At 39.0% G+C, this 24,441-nt stretch overlaps 1 protein-coding gene across 2 annotated transcripts in view; it reads left to right on the top strand.

Annotated features, from left to right (window-relative positions):
• The first annotated feature begins 3,914 nt into the window (after positions 1–3,914).
• The window catches only part of AQP9 (aquaporin 9), a 47,745-nt gene continuing 27,218 nt past the window's right edge, over positions 3,915–24,441 (top strand). For both annotated transcript variants that reach the window (XM_055537825.1, XM_055537826.1), the window contains exon 1: positions 3,915–4,207. In XM_055537825.1, coding sequence (XP_055393800.1) covers positions 4,097–4,207 — 111 coding nt within the window. In that variant the 5' untranslated portion in view covers positions 3,915–4,096. The remainder of the gene's footprint in view (positions 4,208–24,441) is intronic.

Below are 24,441 nucleotides of genomic sequence, written 5' to 3'. Positions count from 1 at the left end.
TTATGGCATTTACATAATTGAATATTATACAGTCATTAAAAAGATGAGTTATACACTGGCATAGAAAATGACAGAAAAATTTAAAACACATTAATCTAGTACATATAATATAATCCCACTTCTGGGGAAAAAGGGAGAAATATTTATGTAGATCTACTGAAAAAGTCTAGGGGGGGTATATTTCAACCTGTTAATAGCGATAAACTACAAGAGCTGGGATTATGAGAGATTTTTATTTTAATTTAAATATTTCTGAATTTTTTTCAATTTAGTATGATTTATTTTGCTCAAGGTAAAGTGCTTATTTTTCCCACTAGAAATGAAAAAAGGCAGAGGAGACAGATGAAATGGTTGCCATGAATTGAATGTTTGTGTTATCCCCAAATTCCTAGGTTGAGGCCCTAATTCCCAAATGTGGTGTTTTGATTGGGGGAACTTTGAGAGGAAATTGGTTTTGAATGAAGTTAAGGGAGGGGGGTCTCCATGGTGGGATTGGTAGCTTTAAAAGAGGATCAAGACTAGAGCTCTCTTTCAGCCATGTGAGAACGCAACAAGAAGGAAGCTGTCTACACCAGGTAAGAAACCCTCACCCTCTCCCAGCCTTACTGGCATCCTAATCCCAGACTTCTAGCCTCCAGAACTGTGAGAAATAAATGACTTCTGCTTAAAACACCCTGTCTATGGGATCTTGTTATAGTAGCCCAAATGGATTAAGACTGAAATTTAAGGTGAAACACTTCTGAAGGAACATTTTGCAGGAGAATTAAGACCTGAACCTCTTTTTAAGACCCAGGAAAGAAGCCAGTGGGGGAAAGAGATTGAGAGAGTGAGGAAAATGTTAATTGGAAGGTCTCAGAGGGGCTGGAACAGTACACCCGCATCAGAGCTAACTTTGGAAAGAAAGGAAAGGGAAGGAGGACATTATAAATAAAATTAGGGCAACTTTTTGAAGAGAAGAGGTACAAAAGTATTATAGCTAATGAACCTGTTTGTTTTCTCAGTGGATTGGGATAAAAGATCATCAGCTGAGTAGGAGGATTGGAACAGGAAACTGGAGGAGCATGGAAGAGATATATTGCTGCTGCAGAGAATGAAATCTCTTGGCTGGAAAATCCCATGGATGGAGGAGCCTGGTAGGCTGCAGTCCATGGGGTCGCTAAGAGTCGGCATGACTGAGTGACTTCACTTTCACTTTTCACTGTCATGCATTGGAGAAGGAAATGGCAACCCACTCCAGTGTTCTTGCCTGGAGAATCCCAGGGGCGGGGGAGCCTGGTGGGCTGCCGTCTATGGGGTCACACAGAGTCGGACACGACTGAAGCAGCTTAGCAGCAGCAGCAGCAGAATGAAATAGTGCGTGGGATCTGAACTACCAGGAATACATGCAAGATTCCTGGGCTCCATCCCAGATCTACCAAATCATAGTTTCTGAAGTTGGGTGATATGAAAGCATCCTAAAGTCTGGAACTTTTGAAATAAAAGGTTAACTAAAGATATGGGGCCATTGCTGATAGATTACAGCTATCTTTAGGGTCAATTAGTACCTTTATATAATTTTTCAGCATTATTCAGCATTGTGGGAGGATAGAATTTGAGAGACATCAATGGTTGAATTTACTTAAGAGTTGGGCTTTGGCAATGTGGGTGTAGAAGAAAGTCAAGGGGTCAGTGGAACCAGAGACACTGGTAAGTGCATTGTTAACCTGGTGATAGTGAGGTAAGAGCTGGGTGGAGAGGGAGGAGTTGACAGACTATAATCTACGAAGAGGATGTGAAGCAGACTGATGGAAGAAAGTGGGCAAAAGGTGGGAACTGGAAGTTTTAGTCAGTGGGATGTAGTCTGGTATGAAAGATTTTGAGAGAGGAGATAGTGACACAACCCCAACAGTGGCCATCAAAGGGGCTTCTGAACTAGAGTGGGGATTAAGTTGGCCAAAGTAGAAGAGGTTGGGGAAGTCAGGTTGGAGTAAGAGATGGTTCTCCTTAAGAACAACAAACTTGTTGAATCCCATGCTGGTGGAAAAGATGGTTTCTCTTCTTCAGTAAAAAGCAGAGAAGACAATGCTGAGGTTAGGGAGGGACAGAGAAGGAAGGGGGGGAAATAGAAGAGCTGGGTACAAAATTATAAATCAACTATACTCTAATTAAAATGTTTAAAAAATAACCCTAACCCTAGCCCTAATTTTTGAGCTCTGTAAGGGGCAAGAACCCCACATGCTTGTGTTAAGTACAGTGCTTGGCACAGCGCACAATGAGTGTGCCATAAATGTTTGTTAGGTGAGGGAGTGGACAGCAGAGAACACCCTTGTGTGGTATCAGTTGTAAACACAACAATAAAGTCCTGTTTTTCTGGTCCATCCACTGGTACTTGGGTACTTAGTGCGGTCATAAATAACTCTTCTAGACAATAGTATCCATAACTTAACCAGGAGTTAGTCAAATACTTCATTACTGTTTTGGCAATGGCATATTATCAGGCAAGTTATAATCTCTTTAGACCTAAACTCTTTGATTTCAATTATACACTAGGTATGTCTTCTGTCCTTGAAATATCTGCAGCTCCTTTCTTCAGGCCCTTCCTTCTCTTCCAGTCTGCCTCCTTAACTGGGAATAATTGTGGGCCTCCTGCAAAGACAGGGGAGGGCCTGAAACAGAGCTGGCTTCTCTGTGGGAGAGTTGGGAAGATGCACACAGCATGGGTACTAATTCCATGGGACTGTTTTGGGATTCAGAAACAACCACTGGATTCTACTTCTTCAAACTAGTTTTGAAAAACAAGACTTGAATGTTTGATGTGATGAGAAGCTAGTCTTGAACACAGTCTGCTGTCTGCAGGGATGTTATTCATCAAACTTAAAAAATATAACCCAGGAGCCTTGTTTAGGTATCTTTACTCCCTCTCTTCTTAATTGGGGTGACATATACTCAGGTTGAGCTCTTTCTGCCTCTGTGATCTCTAAGCAGTATAGACTTTCAAGCTATTGTTGTTTACTTACTATAGATTTTGCCTACGTATTTCATGGTAAATGAAAGAGAGCCACTTGGTTTTCAAACTAGAATGAGTCTTAAGAAGTTCGTTTCTCCATCATCCTGATTCTTGATTCCAAGCTATCTTGGGTAGATGAATCCCAGCTATAGGATCCAAACAGGAGATCCCATTCTGTTCTACAGACTTGCCATGTGAAACTTGCAATTGTCTCTCTGTATGTTAATTTCTTCGGGTCTTCCCAGGTGGCTCAGTGGTAAAGAATCTGCCTGCTAATGTAGGAGATGCAGGTTGGATCCCTGGGTTAAGAAGAGCCCCTGGAGAAGGAAATGGCAACCCGCTCTGGTGTTCTTCCTGGGATAATCCCATGGACAGAGGAGCCTGGTGGGTTATAGTCCATGGGGTCACAAAGAGTGACTGAGACACTGAGCACACACATGGTAATTTCTTCTTTAGAACAAATGCAGTGGTCTCAACATCATCAGGGAGCTGTAATTAAATCACTGAAATGTTATTGGAAGAAAAAAAGAGTAATTAATTTTGCAGAACGACACATCTATATTTATTCATGTTCTATAATGTGCATGAAAGTGCCTTCAGAGAAGAATGTTTACACTGGATGTATATGTGCCTGATTTGACAATTCCAAGCTACACTTCAACCAACCATTTCTAAATAGAAAAAAAAAAAAAAAAAAAAGCCAGAAGCTTGCAATTGTGCAACATGTAAATCTCTCCTGGACTGCAGCCCATCACTGTGGTTTGGCAACGACGCAACCAATACATCTCTTTTCTCATCTCTTGAAAAAAAAAAAAAACAGAGAAAAAAAGTACCATGAAAAGAAAGGTAATGATTAATCCATCAAGCACAAAAAGGGTTGTTTTCAGGATTTCAGGTTCTACCTCACCATTTCAAATAAACAGCAGCAACCACGGAATGACAACTTCACCACCAGAGGAGTAAACCACGGGTTCTAATTGGGACTGGATAACTGAATCAGACATCACCAGGAACCTGTGAGCAGTTGTTAAAAACTTTTATGTGCCAGTGAAGTAGGGATCAGCAGAAGCAGGTGTTGGTGAAACGAGTGGTCTTTGAAGAAGCCCCAAGATGCAGCCTGAGATGGAACGAAAGAAAAAAAGCTTGAAGCAGAGATTGGTCTTGAAGAACACTTTAGCCAAGGAAACGCTCTCTGAGTTCTTGGGTACATTTATACTGATTGTGAGTATTTTCTGATTTCCTGAATTTTGAACCAAGGATGCCTCACTTGTATCCTAGCTGATGATAAAAATTATCTTTGTTTTGAGTTCATCATTAGACTCACTTCTTTCAGCAATCAGCAAGTTACTTCCAGGCTGTTTGGCTACTCAGTGGCCAACATTTTAGGTTTCTGCTTACTCACTCCATTTAGCCAAGAAAGTGGATGAGAGAGGAAGAGGGGCATGAAGTACTTTCTTCATTTTACAGATTTACTCAGGCTCTAAAATGACTTTGTGACTAAAGTTAGCTGTTAGAAAAATTTTCCCTTTGCTTAACTGATTTATACCCTGCCTATTTCCCCAAAAATGTTAAGCTGATTTATCAATAATCAATAAATATGGATGCCAAGAGACAGCTTATTGTCACAAGTGCTGGCAAAAATTGTGTTGTCAGATCACTTGATTTTTACTAAATTAAAATATGCACTAATTTATTAGGTAGAAATAGTGTACTGTGCAATGGTCCAGCTGTAGTTTTATATCATTCTCCACCTCTATTTAACTCAAACTAATCTCTAAAGAGTTTCAATTAGACAGTTATTAAAAATTGTCAGATATAAAGGAAGGATGTATTCTAAGAACATTTTGAGGATTTTTGCCTGAAGATCTGCACAGCTATTAATAAAAGTCTGGAAAGTTTACTTAAGTGGCATGGGCTCTAGGTTTTCATCCTGTTGCATGTTCCATCATTCTCTGTATCCTGAATTTTTAGCTGGCCTCAAACCATTAGTGAGAAAAAGTTAAATGTGTGATTATTTTCATGAGTAGCTGCTACTGATTTTAACTTGCTTTAAAACAACAAAAATCTGCTCAAAGATTCCCTACTCCATTTACGAATAATTTAATTTTTAAGATTATAGAGGATTATCCATAAACTTTGTACATTAAAAGTTCTTGGGTGATATGCATCATGGTGACTACAGTTAATAGTATTATATTACATACATGAAAATTGCTAAGATTATATCTTAAAAGTTCTCATCACAAGAAAAAATGTATAACTATGTATGCAGATAGACATTAGTTAGATTTATTGTGATGCTCATTTTACTATATAAACAAATATTGAATTAGTATATTGTACCTGAACTACCATATTGCTATATGCTAATTATACCTCACTTTTTAAAGTTCTTTGATTTGTGTAAATACATAATATTTCAGGAGACTAATCCAAGACTAAGAAATGAATATGGACTAAAAAAATTGAACTAGTGTAAAATGAGACAGAGCGATATGTTTTCTGGTTTCTGAAAACCTCTTTGTACATGATTCATTCAAGTATCTTCAAGGTATTAGGACAATTTCTTACACTCTCTCTTGACCATCCTCCCCTCTCATCTACGTGACTTAGTTAGATGGGGGCAGTGTTGGGGAGAAGGGCGTTGGAAGGAAAAGAGAGAGAAAATAAAAGTCCAAGATTCTTCTGATTCTAGTCACTCTTTACTGAAAAATTGCCCTCAGGGAGTCAGAAATCCTGTGGTTATGTTCCTTGACAATTTGGTGCCAAAGGGAAGAGTGGTGGTTATCCCAGCCTAACTTCATCCTCAGGGTGATCTGTGATATAGAGAAGTGAAGTAAATTCAGTTACAATTCTAAGTGCTCTGCAAATAAAATAGAGGAGGAAGTGAGCTAAACATCTGTGTATTTTGTAACCAAAAAAAGTCAAAACCCTCCTTATTTCTCCATAAGAATCTATTTCATAATCTCATCCTGTCTAATTGAGTAAATGAAAGTGGCTTTTAGCCATTCACTATTCTGCTCATGTAAATAGTAATGTGTCTTCCCCTACAATTCAAGGTGGGAGCTACAGAAATAATATCTTGACACTGTATGCTTAAAAATTAAATTTTGTATCTTCCAGCTAAAGTCAATCATCCCCTGAAATGTTTGATTTCTATTTATACTGTTCTAAAATGAACCCTGATGAAATTTTTCTGATTATAATATTCAATTTTGTTGAGGCTTGTGGGGATGTATAAACAAGAAAATTCTGCAAAAATGTGTTTTTTCAATATACATGTAAATTAAAATTTTGGTTTTTAATAAATCTACATGGTCTTGCTCAAAGGTTACCCAAAGCAATTATTTCTGCTTTATTAGAAAATGTGCATTTTGCCTTACTTTCTCTAGTAAAAAGTTTGCATGTTGATAAGGCATGGAGCAAAGGGAGCACTAAAAAATGGCAGAGTGTATATGTAGGACTCACTTTATTTGTAAAGATAATTTTCACCCAGACACTGGGAGTCTCATGCCATTTTCACCCCAATCTTGAAAAGTGCTCTTAAGGGAAGCATCTCAAGCTCATTCACACTGTGGTATAAATGACATAAGGACTACTGGTAGCATTACAGGAAGAGAAGTTCCATGAAAAATTCTCTGTATATTAAAATAATTAAGTCATAAGCTAAAAAATTAGCTCTAATTTGGCCTTTTAGACATTGGGATGGATGCTGGTGGTGGTTTAGTCGCTAAGTAGTGTCCGACTCTTGTGATCCCATGGACTGTAGCCCACCAAGCTCCTCTGTCCATGGGATTTTCCCAGAAAGAATACTGGAGTAGGTTGCCATTTCCTTCTCCAGGGGATCTTCCCAACCCAGGGATCAAACCCGCATCGTCTACATTACAGGAGGATTCTTTACTGCTGAGTCACCAGGGAAGTCCAGACACTGGGATAGGCAGGTCTTTCTGCCTTTACTGGTGTGAGGAAGACAGGTTGCAATGCATCTTTCCTATCACAGAGAAGAGGTTTAGAAGCACTGAGCTGCAAATATGGGGAGTAAGTAATAATTATCTACTGTTTGTTAGCTTCTTTACCTACATTTATCATTCATAAGCAGTTGGAGAAATGAGGACTCAAAGAGATGAAGTAACTGCCCAAAACCAGTGGGTTTTGCAGTGAACTGGGGTTCTTTCTAATTATAGCCCCTACGCTTTCCACATACTTCCACCCATTGCTGGAATTCCTTTGGTAGTGTCCTTGATAGATAGTAAATCAGACTCTGCTTTAAATATTTCCATAGACTGGAGCCTTGAGTTAACACTGTGTGCATATGTGTTTAATTAATGAGCACCTGATGAGACCAGATCGTTAGTTGGGCCACCAAGAAGAAAAAACTACTCAATTCAGGTGGACTGGTGTAAAGGTGAAGGCAGAGAACAATCTTCTCAGCCCCCTGCATGTGGGCCCATGACGTGTGGGTTTCAGGTTGCACATTAAATATACACTACATGTAAAATTCCTGACGCAGGAAGCTCATTACATGTTAGCTCCCTTTCCCCTTGATCCTTCTGCTCTTTTACTTGAGAGTCTTTGTAGTATTTAAAAATAGCTGCTTTGTCCCCTCCTGGGCATCGTGCCCATACCTTTCCCTAGAATTGACTACAGAACTCTGCCCATACATAAAAGAAACCCATCAATGTGTGTTGAATTAATAATTCCTTTAGGAGGCTGAACTTCCCAAGATCTCTCATCATTTCTCACAAGATCTATGTTCACTCGTCACTATTCTGTATACCATCCTCTCTCTCCAAACATTCCAGGATTCTTTGATACAGAGCCCATCCTATGGAAGATGCTAAGATGAACAACCCAGCCAGCAGCCATATCTCCCTGTATGGTGGAAGGACATCCTTCCAGGGCTGGACTTAGGAGTGGATGGCATCTACTTGTATATTGGAAAAGACCTTACATTTTTTCCCTCACCCTGTCAAGCCTGTACATTAGACATCTACCTTTTGGCCTATCTAAGAATGAAATAATGCAAGTACTTTTGCTAAAAGTAATACCTTTGATCTGTGCCCTGAAGGGAAATAGAAAGGGCAGAGGCTGGTTACAGAAATTATAGGGCTCTCAAATGATTATTACAAAGTGTGCTCAGATCTTGGAATAGGTCTGGTCCATATTAGGAAGCTGTTGAAACTAAAGAATATAGGGTTAGCATTCAGTGTTAAATAGGAAAGTTCTTAAAATTAGCCAGTTCTTAAACTAAGGCCACTTTGCAGGGTGTAATTTAGGGCAACCCTGGCCTACTACATTATCTGGAGTTCCTAGAGACTGGTAGGACAACTATGAGGTAAGAGTAAGGGTGGATGTCCTTTGCCCTTCTTGTTGGTGGGAAGCTAAGGCACAGGCTGATGCAATTATAGGTCCTAGAAATCAGCATGGAGCCCAGTTGTCCTGTCTTATACACATACTGTGCCTTGGGTTTCCACTCTGCTTTTCCTCTAAGAGGCATGGAGTGTTTTTTCATCTGGGCTATTGCTTATTTTTTATAACTCTCCATGGAGAGGAGGGGGAGAGGGAGGGAAGGAGGGAGGGAAAGAGAAACATGATGAACTCCATTTTGCCAGATGGGAAAACAGATGTAACACAATCAAGAGGTTCACCCAAGGTCACCCAGCCCATGAACATAAGAGCTAGGCTTAATATCTTGACTTCAGTCATTCCTAATCTATTTGGTTGGCCAAAATTTTCGTCTGGGTTTTTCTATTACATCTCACAAAAACTTAAATGAAATTTTTGGCCAACCCAATACCAGTATTCAATGAGAATTAACACCTTTCATGTGGAAGTCCAAGAGAACTTTGTTAATTTTATAGCCTAAAATACATTAGACAGTATTGTGTCAAAAGATTATTATATAGGACAGACATGACCATGACATGAACATTTCATAGAGGATCTATTAGCATGAAGTTTTTAGACTTCTTAAATGGCAAACCACCCTGGTATTCTTGCCTGGAGAATGCGATGGACAGAGGAGCCTGGTGGGCTACAGTCCATGAAGTCACAAAGAGTCAGATATGACTTAGCAACTGAGCACCCAGGCATGACCACCTACAAACACGTTCAAACCCCCTGTAACATCAGAACTCTAAGGTGGTTCAACCATCTCTTCATGGCTCCAATAAACATGTTGGCCATGTATGGCACTCTGTTCTTCCCCTAATATTTCTATTTTCTAGATCCTCCTCTGTGAGATCAATCTGTGGCTTAGAACAAAGGAACTAAGAGGAAGGGGCCCTTAAGAGACTTTATAAATCTTCTGTCTTCCTCTCTAGCTGGAAATGCCTCTGTCCTGTCTTCTCTCTGCTTGGTTCAAGCTTGTAGCTTTGCAAAGCTGCACCCTACTCCAGGCCTACAACCTCCAGGACTGTGGATCCCACAGAGCTAGAGTTGTCAATGTGCTGGCCAATAATAGGCCGGGAGCCTCTGTTGATCTTGGATGGCTTGTTTCCCAGAGCCGTGGAAGGATCCTCATCCATAGGCCCTTGCACTGGGATGAAGTTGTCTCTGTTGTCTGATCCCTGTGTCTTTCCAGTGAGGAAACAGAGACCCATAGGCTCGCTCACAGAATTCTATCAAATGCTCTTTCTACCATAGCAGAACATGGGAAAGAAGATCCATCACCAACGCTATCTGCTTCTTTTATTTATTTACAGTGTATGTCTAGTACTCTGCCTTTCCTGGATCTGTACTTCTGCATGTGGGTGCTCTGTCACTTTAAGAAAGCCCAAGGTTCTAAATCTGAAGTGTGGAAGAGCCAACCATGAGCTCTTATGTGGGTTCTTGCCCTGTGCCTTCAACAGGGATGCAGAGGGGCCTGAGGTGGAAGATTCTCTCACTCCAGATACAGTTATGTAATGAAGTCAAAGGGTGCTGAAGGGCATTAACACTCACTCTAATCCTGGAAAAATCTAGTGAGATAAGGAAACTGTTCTTATTTTACAGGTGGGGAAATGAAGGCTTAGTATATGGAACACCTTGCTTACAGGCAAATGTGTGATGGAACTGGATTTAGAATCAGACTTCTCTGGGTTCTCTTCATTCTTGCACATGCTTTTGCACTTTACGTACTCTTGCCTGGAAAATCCCATGTACGGAGAAGCCTGGTAGGCTGCAGTCCATGGGGTCGCTAAGTGTCGGACACGACTGAGCGACTTCACTTTCACTTTTCACTTGCATGCATTGGAGAAGGAAATGGCAAACCTCTCCAGTGTTCTTGCCTGGAGAATCCCAGGGACGGTGGCGCCTGATGGGCTGCTGTCTATGGGGTCGCACAGAGTCGGACACGACTGAAGCGACTTAGCAGCAGCAGCAGCATCGCCTCTCATGACAATCTATGTTACTATTTTGGATGTTTCATAAACTTATATGTGTGGCTTCATAGTTTTTATACCTTCTACCATTTGAGATTTTTTTTCCCTTGAAGACATTTTTTGAGATTTATCTATTTGGGGCCATGTTGACGTGGGTGATTCATTTTAAGTGTTGTGCGGGACAGCGAGTGTGTACATCCATTCGCGTCATGGACTGTTAACGTTTGCAGCGCGTCACTGTTACCAACTCTGCTGTTAAAGACATCCTGTTCAGGCCTCCGGGTACATGAGTTCCTCTTTTCAGAAGTGGGTTTTTTGGCCTAGGGTGTGTCGATCTTCACTTTTATGTGTATTTTAACACTGCTCTCCAAAGTGGTTTCAAATTTATACTATAGGCAGTAATATACCTGTGGCGGACTCATTATGATATTTGGCATAACTAATACAATTTTGTAAAGTTTAAAAATAAAATAAAATTAAAACAAAAAAAGAATTCCCATTTCCATATACTCGTCAACTCTTGATATGCTTCAACTTTCTATTTTTGTCCATTTGATATACAGGAAATGAAAGTTCACTAGAAATTTTAATGAATTTCTAGTGCAGTTGATCTTCTCATGTTTACTGAACTTTGAGATTTTTCACCTCTGGAAATTGCTTCTTCAGATCCTCTGCATATTTTTTCTTTGTTTTGTTTTTCTACTTTTTCTTATTGGTTATAGGATACTGATAATTAAAACCAGACATGAAAAATATTTTGTGTTTTAATTACGGCTTAATATTTTGCTTTTCACATTTAGATGCTTAAATTATTAGAATTTTAAAAAAATGTATTGAAGTATAGTTGATTTACAATGTTGTGCTAGTTTCAGCACAGTGATTCAGTTATATACATATACATATATATGTATATATATTTTTCAGGTTCTTTTCCATTATAGATTTTTATAAAATACTGAGTATAGTTCCCTGTGTAGAATTTATTTTGGGGTAGAATGTAGAGTAGGTGTCTCTTTATTTGGAAGGATCGCAAGTTGTTCCAGCACCATTTTGACTGGTCTGTCTTATCTCTACTGGTTGTAATGCCATCTGTATTATATACCAGTTCCCATATAAATGTGGTGTATATCTAGACTTTATGTAGTTCCATTGATCTCTCTGTCCAAACCCATACCACTGCCACATATTTTTCTTATAATTGCTTTCTAAATAATTTTTGTTATCTGGTGTTTTTCTTCCTTGTTATTTTTTTAATACTGTCTTAGCTATTTTTAGCCTTTTAGTCTTCCACATGAATTTTAGGATCTGTTTATCAAGTTCCATACATATCCTGTAGAGATTTTGACTGGAATTGCACGGAATTTACAGCATTCAGGACAGAATTGACATTTTGAAATAGTGAATCTGCTCACCCATAAATAATTATTCATTCATAAGTCTGCTTTCATATTTCTTTCCAAAGTTTTATAATTTACTTGGTATTAGTCATTCATTTGTTTTTGTTTGATATAGTTCTAGCTGTCTTCTGGTTATGATCACTACTGTGAATAGTACCTTTTAAATGATATTTTCTTATTGGTTATTACTAGTGTTTAGAAACAATACTGAGTGTTATATATTGATTTTGCATTCAGCAAACTTGGTCATTCTCTTATTAATTCAAATAAGTCTAAGATTGTCTTAGATATTCCATATAGTTCAAGGCTGTCAAATTTGAGTGCCACTACCCATATGTGGCTACTTAAATTAAAATTAATCTTAAATAAAATAAGAAATTTAGTTTCCACCCTTTCTAGTTCTATTTTATGTGCTCAAGAACCATATATGACTATTGACTACCATATCGGACAGCAGAGATACAATAATAGAACTTTTCACTCATTGAAAAATGTTCTATTGGACTGTACTGACATAGATAATACCTTTTTCTCTGAAAATATGGGAGTTTTTAATTTTCTTTCTTTTTAGTCCTTAAATATTTAATTTCTTCTTATTATAATCAGAACCTCTTGTTCAATGTTACTAGAAGTTATAATTGTGTCATTCTTGTTCTATCCTCAACTTTTAAAAATCTGCTTCTTGTATTTTACCATTAAACAGTAGTTTCTGTTGGTTTTGGGTAGACATTCTTGATGTGAGAAAGGAAATTCCTATCTCTCATTTACTAAAACTCTGATTAGGAACAATTGTTGAATTAAAAAAAAATACATTTCTACATCTATTGAGATAACCATATGGGTTTCTGTTCTTATCTGTTGATAAAGAAAATTACATTGATAAATATTTTTAGTGTTAAATCATCCTTAAATTCCTGAGATTAATTCTCACCTAATCACAGCATTTAGTTTGCAGTGTTTTATTAAGGATCTGGACTATAATTTCAATTATTATATTGTCCTGTCTACTTTTATTACCAGCAGCATATTAACTTCATGAAATATATTGGAATTTTTTCCCCACTTTTTGTTTTATGGAACCCTTTGTATAAAATGAGGATTATCAGTTCATTAAAGATTATTTAGCATGTGAAATGAAAAAGAAAGAGAAATGTTTGAAAGTTGATTTCTCTAAAGCTGTGTTGCATTTAGATTTTCTGTTATTAATTCTATTTTGGCAATTTATTTTTTTCCAGAGAACTGTGCTTCATTTCTGTTTGCAAATGTAGTTTTTAAAATGTTTTTAATATTTTCAAAATTAATATAGTGAAAGTAGTAATTTTGAAATCATTTTTCATAGTATTGGCTTCCAGCTTTTAAAAATCTCTGCTGTACCTGTGATGCCCTTTAATCTTCATTTATTTTTTAATGAAATATTTTGATTTAGAATGCGCTAATCTCTGCTATACAGCAAAATGACTCAATTATACACATATATGCATTTTGTTCTTTAATTTTTAATGTGGTTTCTATGTTTTCCACTTAGCTTCTGCTTTGACATTTCTTACATCCTCCCATTGAGTTGATTCTCCCATCAGCTTTATTTCCCGCTTTTCTCCTCTGCTTACTCTTTCTATTCTTTAAGTACTTATCCTTACATTTAAAAAAATGTATTATTGCACTAACAAACTTTAAAATGAATTAATATCTCTTTCCTTCTGAACAACACAAAAATGTTATAAAAGCCTAATTGTAATCAACTACTCCATCTTATGGCATTATTATCTAATATTATACTCATTGTGCTTAATATTTGTGTTTTGAATAGTGAATACTTATTTGAATTTACTATCAATTACCATTTTATTTGTTAATCATTACTGCATTCACCCTTTATTTTCTTTCAGATGCTGGCTTCTTTGTGCAGTAAAAAAAAAAAAGCTTTCTTAAGGAAATTTTTCAGGAAGGTAGTCTTTGTTTGTCTGACTATGTCTTTATTTCACTCTCAAGCTTCAATGATAAATTCGCTGATAAGTTTTAGGTTGATGATTGGTTTCTTTAGCAATTTGCAGGTATCATCTCAGTATCTTTATTATTGCTATTGACAGGTCTATTATTGGTCTAATTTTTGTCCTTAATAATCTGCATTTCTCTGACTACTATTACAAATTTCCCCTTTTCTCCTGAAACTTTACTATAATGTGACTAGGAATGAATTTATTTTTTTTTGTAGTGCCCGGGATTCATTGTTCATCTTCAATTTTAAGATTTGCAATTTTCACCAATTCTGGAAAATTCTCAGCTTTTTCACCTTTTCTCTCTTCCAGACTCTTTTTTTTTCTTTCAGAATTCCTATTATACTTGTATATATGCTTGATGCTCTCACTTTTTTCATTACCTCTCCCAACCACTTTGACAAATCCATCTAAACCTCTCCATGATGAATTTTGTGTGGTGCTCTCAAATCTGCTGATTCACTAATTCCCTATTCAGTTATATCTAGGCTTCTGTTTAATATGTTTATTAAGTCCTCAGTTTCCTTAATATGTTTTCATTTCTAGAAATTCTATTTGGTTCTTGTACTTAATTGCTTTTATTTTCTCTCCTTATGTGTTTATTTTTTTAATCTGTTTAACTGAAGTCTAACATATTTACAGTATTTTATGGTATTTTATTCCCATGATCTCAAGTTTTGAAGTTGGTAATCCTCCTGCTTATTTTATCCACTGCTTCATTCACAAAGGATCATTTCCTTTAGTGTTTTGTGAATTTGTATTGTAAGCTCTTTAGGAAGGTTTATTCTTCAGTGTGGGAAATCTTTAGGGCCCAAATTATGGCGTTGCTTTTCCAGGACAGGTGTGCATTTGCTTCTGCTAGGTTGCCCAGGTATATCACCAACCAGAAATGATTACCATAAGGTGGAAAACTGAAAAGGAGAAGGCTGGTGAGTGTGGGTGCAGTGGTGAAGAGCTCTCCGCTCCCTTTCTCCCACCTGGAATACGTGACCATGAGTGACTAGGAAACCCTATCAGTTCAGTTCAGTTCAGTTCAGTCGCTCAGTCATGTCAGACTCTTTGCAACCCCATGGACTGCAGCACACCAGGTCTCCCTGTCTATCAACAACTCCCAGAGTTTACTCAAATTCATGTCCATTGAGTCGGTGATGCCATCCAACCACCTCCTTCTCTGTTGTCCCCTTTTCCTCCTGTCTTCAATCTTGCCCAGAATCAGGGTCTTTTCAAATAAGTCAGTTCTTCACATTATGTGGCCAAAGTATTGGAGTTTCAGCTTCAGCATCAGTCCTTCCAATGAATATTCAGGACTGATTTCCTTTAGGATGGACTGGTTGGATCTCCTTGCAGTCCAAGGGACTCTCAAAAGTCTTCTCCAACACCACAGTTCAAAAGCATCAATTCTTCAACGCTCAGCTTTCTTTATAGTCCAACTCTCACATCCATACATGACCACTGGAAAAACCATAGCTTTGAATAGATGGACCTTTGTTGACAAAGTAATGTCTCTGCTTTTTAATATGCTATCTAGGTTGGTCAAAGCTTTTCTTCCAAGGAGTAAGCGTCTTTTAATTTCATGGCTGCAGTCACCATCTGCAGTGATTTTGAAGCCCCCCAAAATAAAGTCTGTCACTGTTTCCATTGTTTCCCCATCTATTTGCCATGAATGATGGGACCAGATACCATAATCTTAGTTTTCTGAATGTTGAGTTTGAAGCCAACTTTTTCATTCTCCTCTTTGACTTTCATCAAGAGGCTCTTTAGTTCTTTGCTTTCTGCCATAAGGGTGGTATCATCTGCATATCTGAGATTATTATTATTTCCCCTGGCAGTCTTGATTACAGCTTGTGCTTCATCCAGCCCAACGTTTCTCATGATGTACTCGGCATATAAGTTAAATAAGAAGGGTGACAATATACAGCCTTGATGTACTCCTTTCCCTATTTGGAACCAGTCTGTTGTTCCATGTCCAGTTTTAACTGTTGCTTCCTGACCTGCATACAGATATCTCAAGAGGCAGGTCAGGGGAAAACCCTATGCTTTCTCCAAATGAGGCTGAATCTCTTCAAATCCTTAGACTCTGAGTCAGTATCAGCTGAAGAAGGACTTCCCTGCAGTCTTCCCCTTATCAGCAGTGAATATGAAGGGCCAGACTAACTTGGGAAATTCCAGAGTTCCAAAGGACCTGGGGAGAAAAGTCTGTTCTGAGTCACTGATCTAAGGGCTGCAGACTCATAAAACCACATTTGATTCTTTCAAAAAATAAACTCTGTGATCCCTGAGTTTTAATTTTGTCCCAGAAAACTTGCTATTTTCATTACTTTTGAAAGGGAAGTATTTTCATTTTTTACTTTCCAGAAGTGTAGCTGCTTAGTTTTTAGTGACAAAGTTTGTTGCAACATGTTCTCATTACTTGACAAGAAAGGAGAATGTGGGATGAGAGCAGAAGCTGGTTCCTCCTTATTTATCAGCCTTGTGATGCAGAGGACTCATAATATGAGGACTAGGAGGGAGGGAAGCCTCATAGAAATGAGATCACAATCCATAGAATCAATCAAGATGTAAAAGCACCCAGTAGTGACTTTATGCATCTAGTGGGCGCCTTATTTCATGTCTAAGTTAGGACTGCTATGTTCACTGACCCTGCAAAGCAAAGCAAATGCTTTAAAAGTAAATATGCCAGCAAAATGTGCACCCCACCCCCTAGCCATCTTGATAGCTGGTACGCTACACAACCAGGACAGTGAATCAAGACCAAAAAGGACCTGAGGGCTTAGTCCTCATCCTAGAATAAGTCTACATGGCTTAATCTCTTTCTTTCCAGGACACCTCCCCCTAAATCCTATGTCTCTATCAACAGGTAGTTTAAAGAAATTGGAGTGTACTGCTGTAATGGACTCTTATGCAGCTGTTAAAGATAATGAGGCCAATATTCATATGCTGATAGAGAAAGACTCACTAAGCTTTTAAAATGAAAAAGCAGGTAGAAAATATTCCCATTTATATAAAATGTACTCACGTTTAACAGGATACACCAGAAAATATTGTTATTAGTTACCTGTAGAGAATAAAATATGAAATCTAGAGTGAGAAGGACACTAATTCTCATATTTTATCATATGCCCTTTATAACTGAAAATTTTCTACATGTTCATGAATATTTTCGTCACTTCTCTGCTCCCCATAAAAGAGCTCACTCAGCGGAATTTATCTCTTCCAAGTGATTTAGGGAGTTGCTCAAACTGTTCTGAAGAACACTAGTTCTGTAAAATGCACGCAAGAACTACGTGAAAGAAAATGCTGTCCTTCCCAAATACACTTTGGAAACCAAGCTAAGCAGTTTTCTCAACTGTAGGAATTATTAGAGCCTTTAACCTTCACTGTAAATCTCTAAGAGGGGACTAGAATATACAGCTGTCCTCAGACTAACTTGGTGAGAACCCCCATTTTGTGAGGAGCGTCTCATGGAACTGATGATCCATGGAACATACGTTAGGAACTGCAAGCTCAGGAATGAAACTAAGAAACAAATCAGGGCTCTAAACCCTTCCATCTTCAAGGATCTTCCAGATTGAGAGTGACCTGAAATATACTTGACATTGTTGGACCACTCTGAATGAAGTGAGAATTGTCCTCAGCAACCTCCCATCCATACCCATCACACTCAGCCCCATATTTATCCTGATATGAACACACACACACCTTAACAAATTATCCATTAGTTTCTTATTCTGACCCCTATCCCGGCATTATTTAGGGTGAACTGAGGGAATGAGTGACTGGGTGCAGATCAGAAAAGGAGGTCACTATTCTTTTCAGCTTAGTGGAAATAGTGGAGTTTAGCCACCTCTCATTTCTGAGATCTGTGTTGGTTCTGGGTACTCTTCTACTTAGAGAGCTGTAAGATTGGCCATTTGCCCATTCACTTGGTTCTCAAATCTCAGATTCCTCTCTTTTTATGAGCCTGTCTTAACATCATCTCTTTTGAAGTACAACTGGTTCTTAGAGGTGATTGATTGTGTTCTGATATTATCTCAGGTTACACGCCACCCAATACTTTATTTTTAACCAGAATGTCCAGATTTCAGTGTAAGTTCTTTGTGACTATTTTTGTTATGAGTGAGAAAGTTTTATTTTCCAATTGGAAATGTAACCAACTGGAAAGCCGCATAAAGAGGCGTTCTGTCCTAATAAAGAAGCAAGTAACCCCGGCGAGATAGCAGCAGCTGTCACAGGAGAAGCACGGGACTGGGAAGCAGAGAAGTTGTCTCCAGATTCAGATTCCGCCACTTGTTAGCAATAGGATTTTTTGTTAAGTCATCCAGTTTTTCACTTTTTAAATGGGGATTTAATATTGGGAGGAATGTTGTTCAGTCACTAAGTTATGTCCAACTCTTTGCAACCCCATGGACTGTAGCATGCCAGGCTTGCCTGTCCTTCATTATCTCCAGAGTTTGCTCAAACTCATGTCCATTGAGTCAGTGATGCTATCTAACCATCTCATCCTCTGCTGCCCCCCTTCTCCTTTGACCTTCAATCTTTCCCGGCATCAGGGTCTTTTCCAATGAGTCAGTTCTTTGCATCAGGTGGCCAAAGTATTGGTGCTTCTATTACGGAAGTAATAGAAGTGAGACACTTTGTCCATTGTACACATGCTGTAAATGCTTGCTCAGTCACCCATCCAGTGGCCAAAATTAAGTACAATCAAACCTGGACCTTATCGCTTGCTGCCTCTGTGAATGTGAGAAATTCTCTTGACCTCTTAACCTCTCTAATCTTTGTTTCCTTATATGTAAAGTGGGGACAATAAGAGGAGCTGGAGTCATTGGGTCCTTGCGAGAATTAATGGGCTAATATATGCTATTATACTCAAGCAGTATTTGTTTCTGTTGTTGTTACTATTATTATTACATGCTCCAATAGACAAAGTCACATAAAATACATAGGTATATTAATATATAGACAGATGGAGTAGGATGTGGGACTTCTTCTGGTAACAGACACCTACAGCACAGGCTGGAGCGCCAAGGTTTGCCGAGACCAGGGTCCTGACAGGTGGGGATTTATTCTTCTTCCTCTCCAGGGACAAAAGACAGAATGCTTACAGGGAGAGGAGACACTCTGACAAGCCCCCAAAATGCCTTTCTTCTCAAGAATAGGACTGTGCTTTTTGGTGTTCCTATTACTTAACCTACTTAGATAAAGTTTTACCCCTAGTTAGTCCTTCATGTGAAGATGGCCACAGATGCTTCCTCCAGGAAATGGGAGACTGTCTTGCGTCTCAGGCCAGGTTTGCTAACACCATAGTGTCTGTGGGGCCAGAAAGTTACAAGCCCAACATCTAAGTGGGTTTATCTTCCTAGGATTTAAGATGGTACTCAATAGCCCCACAGCTTATTGAAACCAGACAGGTAAGATATCTGAGTGAAATGGGCCTGGTGGAGTTAGGAAGGAAGTGGGCAGTGTACACCATGTCTTAGGGGGCATCTCGTTTGCCACTCAGACCATCTCCACTGTGTCTAAGCAGGAATGAGGTAAAGCTTCAGCAAATATTACAGTTTTGCAAGAATGATCAGAAATCCAGATTTCTATGTGTAATTTTTCTATTTTTAAATACTGGCAGCAATTTCTAAAAATCACCATGTGGGCCAAACAAAGCACATCTTTGAGTCAATCCTACTTAAAGGCAGTCTTCAACCATGGCCCACTAGTTTGTGACTCTGCTCCGAAGGTGTCCTGAACCACATTCTACAAAGACAAAATATTCTCACCAGGAAAGCACAGATGGAGAGATTGTTGAGGGTCTAAGCCTGCTGTTTGATATTACCTGTTTACAAGAGGATTGGCTAATAGAAATCTAAGTCCTACATGCAAGACTGTGTTCCTTTTCTCTTCCACATCCTACCCCCTAGCAAAATTGGTTGAGGCAATAGTGTAAAAATCATTTTATTTCTGGCAATATCAGAAGATAAATTTTGATCTTATATTATCATAGTCAAGTTCTTCATGAGACCAATCTGTTATATGCTCATATGATATATTAATATATCTCAGATTTAATGTCAGGCGGCTCAATAATTGGGGGTATTAATCAAGTAATTCAAAAATTTGAGGAGACTTAAATGTCAAAATTTCTATCATCTAGTTAGTAAGGTTTATAAAACTACATCCCCATGTGCACTTTCCCTAGGCATAAACACTTACACCATTCATGAGTAACAAGCTTGTAACATAAAACTTCATACAGTTTTCATGATTCTTAGCAGTTCCCAGCTCCTAAATCTCCTACTGCTCTGTGAGCTTTGAGAGGTCCTGTATCTGGTTTTTTGCATCCCTCCTACAACAGGCAGCATGCATGGCACTTAGAATTTTTAAATGTACATGAACAGAGAGGAATGGATGAAGAAAAATGAATACCAAATCTCAATGAGAGGTATTTGTAGATTTGGAGATCTTTGTTTCCTACAGTTTGATTTTTTTTTTGCATTTCTTTTTTTCTATTTTTTAATTTAAATATATATTTATATATTTATTTAAAATTTTTACAATGTTGTGTTGATTTTTGCCATACAGCAATGCAAATCAGCCATAATTATACATACATCCCCTCCCTCCCTCTCCTGCCTCCCCCCTCCCATCCCTCCAGGTCATCACAGAGCACCAGGCTGGGCTCCCTGTGCTACACAGCAATTTGATTTTTGGAAAGACAGACTTGTGAAATACAAATCTGGACAAATGACTTATTTGGCTCAGGTACAGTCGAGGGCTGTTCATGTAAGTGAAGGAACATCAATTTTGGATGGAAATGTTAATTTGGGATTCAAAAAGATATTTTCACTAGCTGTAAGTCCTTGGGTAAATTACTTAATTTCTTTGGCCTCACATTTCAGTTTTTTCCCCCTTAGGTTTTTATTGGCATTAAATGAGATTATTTATGTCATATATATATATATATATATATATATATATATATATGGAATGTATGTATACATATCTGATAAAAACACATACACTCACCCACCTACACACAAAACAGTTTACTTAAAATATGTGTTACCACAGATATGTTCTTTTAACACAGACTTCTGTTCTATGAATATTTATATCATTTTATGACAAATTACCTACAGAAGAATATTTTCATTCAAAATATATCCCTTACCTATTTCCAGGAAGACCTGCAGCAATATAAGGGGAACAGTCATACATGATTCCTGTTCTTGCATCACACTGCTGCTGCCCACAGTGGGCACAAACTGGCACCACTGGGTTAAAGGAGGATATTGGCTTCCTAGACAAGTATTTTAAAGCACTAGCCAGGTATGCTTTGAAGGTACTAGAGCACTTTGGAATGGTCACCTGGCTTAGTTCTTTGGCTCTGATTCAGTAAAAAGTATTAAAGGGGCACGTGGGGCCTGGACAGAGAGGTGGAATTGTTTGACTTCTTGAGTCTTGTCGTTGTGATAGGTTTGAATGCTAAATAAGTGCCCTAAATGTTGGCCAGCTCCACAAGAAATCCACGTGGCTCATGGGTGTGGCTTGTAAGTGTGGAAAAGGCCCACTCCACCATTCTCTCAGCCAGGAATGGACAGGCTTGGTCAGCATCAGGGGGAGGAGTGTGTCTTTAGCTAATGACTACAAGACAGGGGGACACTGTGAGGAAAGAAACAAGCAAAAGAAAACGAGAGGGGGAAAGGTTTTACTGTGCCTTCAGGTCTAATTTCCCCTGGTGAGCATTTGGTCATCTAGTGGAAGCTCTCTCTGCAAGGGGAGTTTAAAAATTAAGCACGCAGGAATCAAAAAAATAGGTTGTGCACGAACTGAAAAAGTTGCACTTAATCACCAACATGTCTCATTGATCTCTGAGAAAGGAAGGGAAATGGGCCTGAATAGGATTTTTCTCCAGGTCATGGGAAGCTTCAGCAATAAAGTACAAGTGTTGGTGTTTTTCTGAACCACAGTGACCACATATGTTGTCACCAGAAAAGCCACCTGTCCTGTCATAAAGAGAAGAATCTATGAGGAGGCTTCCAAATGAGCTTCAACCTCAGTACTTTCTCCTCAGACTGTATCTGGTCTACAGGGAGGCCTTTAATACTGGGTGGTTTGGTAATAGATGACTGCTGCCTCCAAACCCTTCCACATTCCCAGACAGTCTTTATTCTCAGTATGCAGATAGGAAAACTGGTATCCCCATCTTACCTCCTGTGGAAGACCCAGTGTCCTCCCTGAAGCTTTCTGTGAATTCTTGGGGACCTTGCTTGCTTCTGATGACCTTTTGCTCTGTCCAATATGTAATGGTTAGGAGCACAGCCCTGTGACTAAGACAGGCCTGCAATCAAACCCTGGTTCTATCTCCTTTCCTTCTATGATGTAACACTGGGAAAATTGCTTGGCCTTTCCCAACCTCAATTTCATCATCAATAAAATGGAGATAATAATACTTCCCTTTCAGAGGGATCCTAAGTTAATGGGATGATGATGAAATAATACTGTACCTGTATTACAGCAGTTAGCATAGAATTGGCACAAAGCAACATCAAATAGATGGTAGCTAGTATTTGTATTCTTTCACTGACATAACCCTAAACAGATGAGTAAAGATAGTCAATGTCTCATTCAGCCTTTAAGACAAATCCCATGCCAATGTTTCCCAAGGAATTTCTTTCAACTTTGAATATTTTCAGGAACTCTATAGGCTAGAAACTGTTTTTTAGTATCCATTAATTCTGAAAATACTGAAACACAAGATTCTAGAAGGTATGACCTGGGTGACTGGGAATGACTGGGGTTACTTCACTCACCAATCTATCTTTTGTAGGAATTCTGCCTTTCAAGTATCTTTCTTCCTTTTCCACTGAAATCCTTTCTTCTACTCCTGCCCTGCAAAGACCCTGATAACAACAGTATTCACCCCTTCTCTTTTCTTCTTCTTCTTCTTTTTTCTTTGTTGTTGTTTTTTTGTTTTTGTTCTTTTGGCCATGTCATGCAGCTTGCAGGATCTTAGTCCCCCGACCAGGGATTAAACCTGAGCCCCAGCAGAGAAAGCACCAAGTCCTAACCACCAGACATCCAAACACTAAAGCCTTGCCAACTGTGAAATGACCCATCTTTGGAGAGTAATCACAAATAGGCAAAACACCTTGAAGATACAAGACATGTTAATTTTTTCCTTCTTTGGACAATGTTGATGTGCACAGGGAATCACAGATCACTTGTGATAACTAAAAAATTCCCCAGTAATCCCTGGCCCCAGAGTACAGGCATTTGCCAACATTTTACCAAGGAATCATCAACCTTCACGAACTGTTTTTCTAAAAGGGCTCAGCTTTTATATATCAAGCAAATATTTTGGGTGTCTGTTAGGCACTGTGTCTTCTGTGCTAGGAATATCTTGGTTAGCACTTTGAAGGAAACAGTAGATACAAAGAAGATTTGAGAAGGGTCATATGAAACAAAATCTGTGGACTCATGAGTCTTTGTCCTCACCTCCAGCGTTTCAGTTTATGGGAATCACTTAATCATGGGAGGTTTCACATTGTGTCCAGTAGTCAGCCTGTCACAGGATTCATGGCTCAGCTGGGAACTTTCCAACAGTCTCAAGAGGTATGTCTCAGAAATTACACCTCCCACTTTTTACATCGTGCCCCAAAACTAACTTTTTCTCTTGAAAAGGCATTTTGGAGCTTCTCTGGTGGTCCAGTGGTTAAGAATATACCTTGCGATGCAGGGGACTCGGGTTTGATCCCTGGTCAGGGAACTAAGACCCCACGTGCCACAGAGTGACTAAGCTTGTGCATCTGCACCTACTGAGCCTGCACGCTGCAGTGCCCATGTGCTGCGACCAGAGAGTCCCTGTGCTGCAGCAGAAGATCTTACATGATAGAATGAAGACCCCACGTGCCGCAACCAAGACCCAACCCGCCAAATAAATAAATACATTAAAAAAGAAAGAAAAGATATTTCAGGGAGGATTTTTTTCCCATTTATGCTTAGATATTTTAATATCTTTTATAAATACTGTTTGAGCACAGAATATAAAGAAGCACAAGTGACCTGGTGGGTCTTATGGTCTTGGCAGAGTGCCACAAGGCAAGGTGGGGATAACATAAAATGACATTGTAAAGACATGATGAAATAAGCAGGAGAGGTCTTTGGGGGCTTCAGTTGCCAGAGAAAAGCCCTACAGAAAAGGTAGCATTTTAGCTCAGTGTTAAGAATAGACTGATATGGGCTGGGGAAAACGCAGAAAAGATATTGTGCTGGAAGGGATGGCGCGAGCAGGTGTGCAAAGGTGGAAATGAGCATCAAGTTTGAAGGACTCAAAGTGAATGGGTTGCCAGCCTGGCTGATGGGGAGATTTATTCTTGGGAGAACACTGGGCTGAGAAACATGAGACATGGCACCGGAGAGCCCTGAGAGCCAGGCTGAGGGGTTGGTGCTGGTACTTCCTGAGCAGTGGGTGTGGGACAGTGTGCAAGTTGGGCTTCATCTGGCACGACAGCTGAGTTGGGAGATACTGGAACTGGGGACACAGGCCAGAACACACAGAAGGCCCCCCAGAAGCCCACAGAAGAGATATGGAAATAATTGACCATGGGTGAAGAGAGAGATGAGGAAAGAGTACCAAAAAAATTTCCAGAACATGTGGCTTTGGTGACTGAGAATGACTGAGGGTACCTCACTCACCAGTCAATCTTTTGTAG

The sequence above is a fragment of the Bubalus kerabau genome, chromosome 10, assembly GCF_029407905.1.
Source record: "Bubalus kerabau isolate K-KA32 ecotype Philippines breed swamp buffalo chromosome 10, PCC_UOA_SB_1v2, whole genome shotgun sequence".
Lineage (NCBI taxonomy): Eukaryota > Metazoa > Chordata > Mammalia > Artiodactyla > Bovidae > Bubalus > Bubalus kerabau.
Note: the sequence above shows the minus strand (reverse complement) of the source record. Positions and strands in the feature narration are given on the sequence as shown.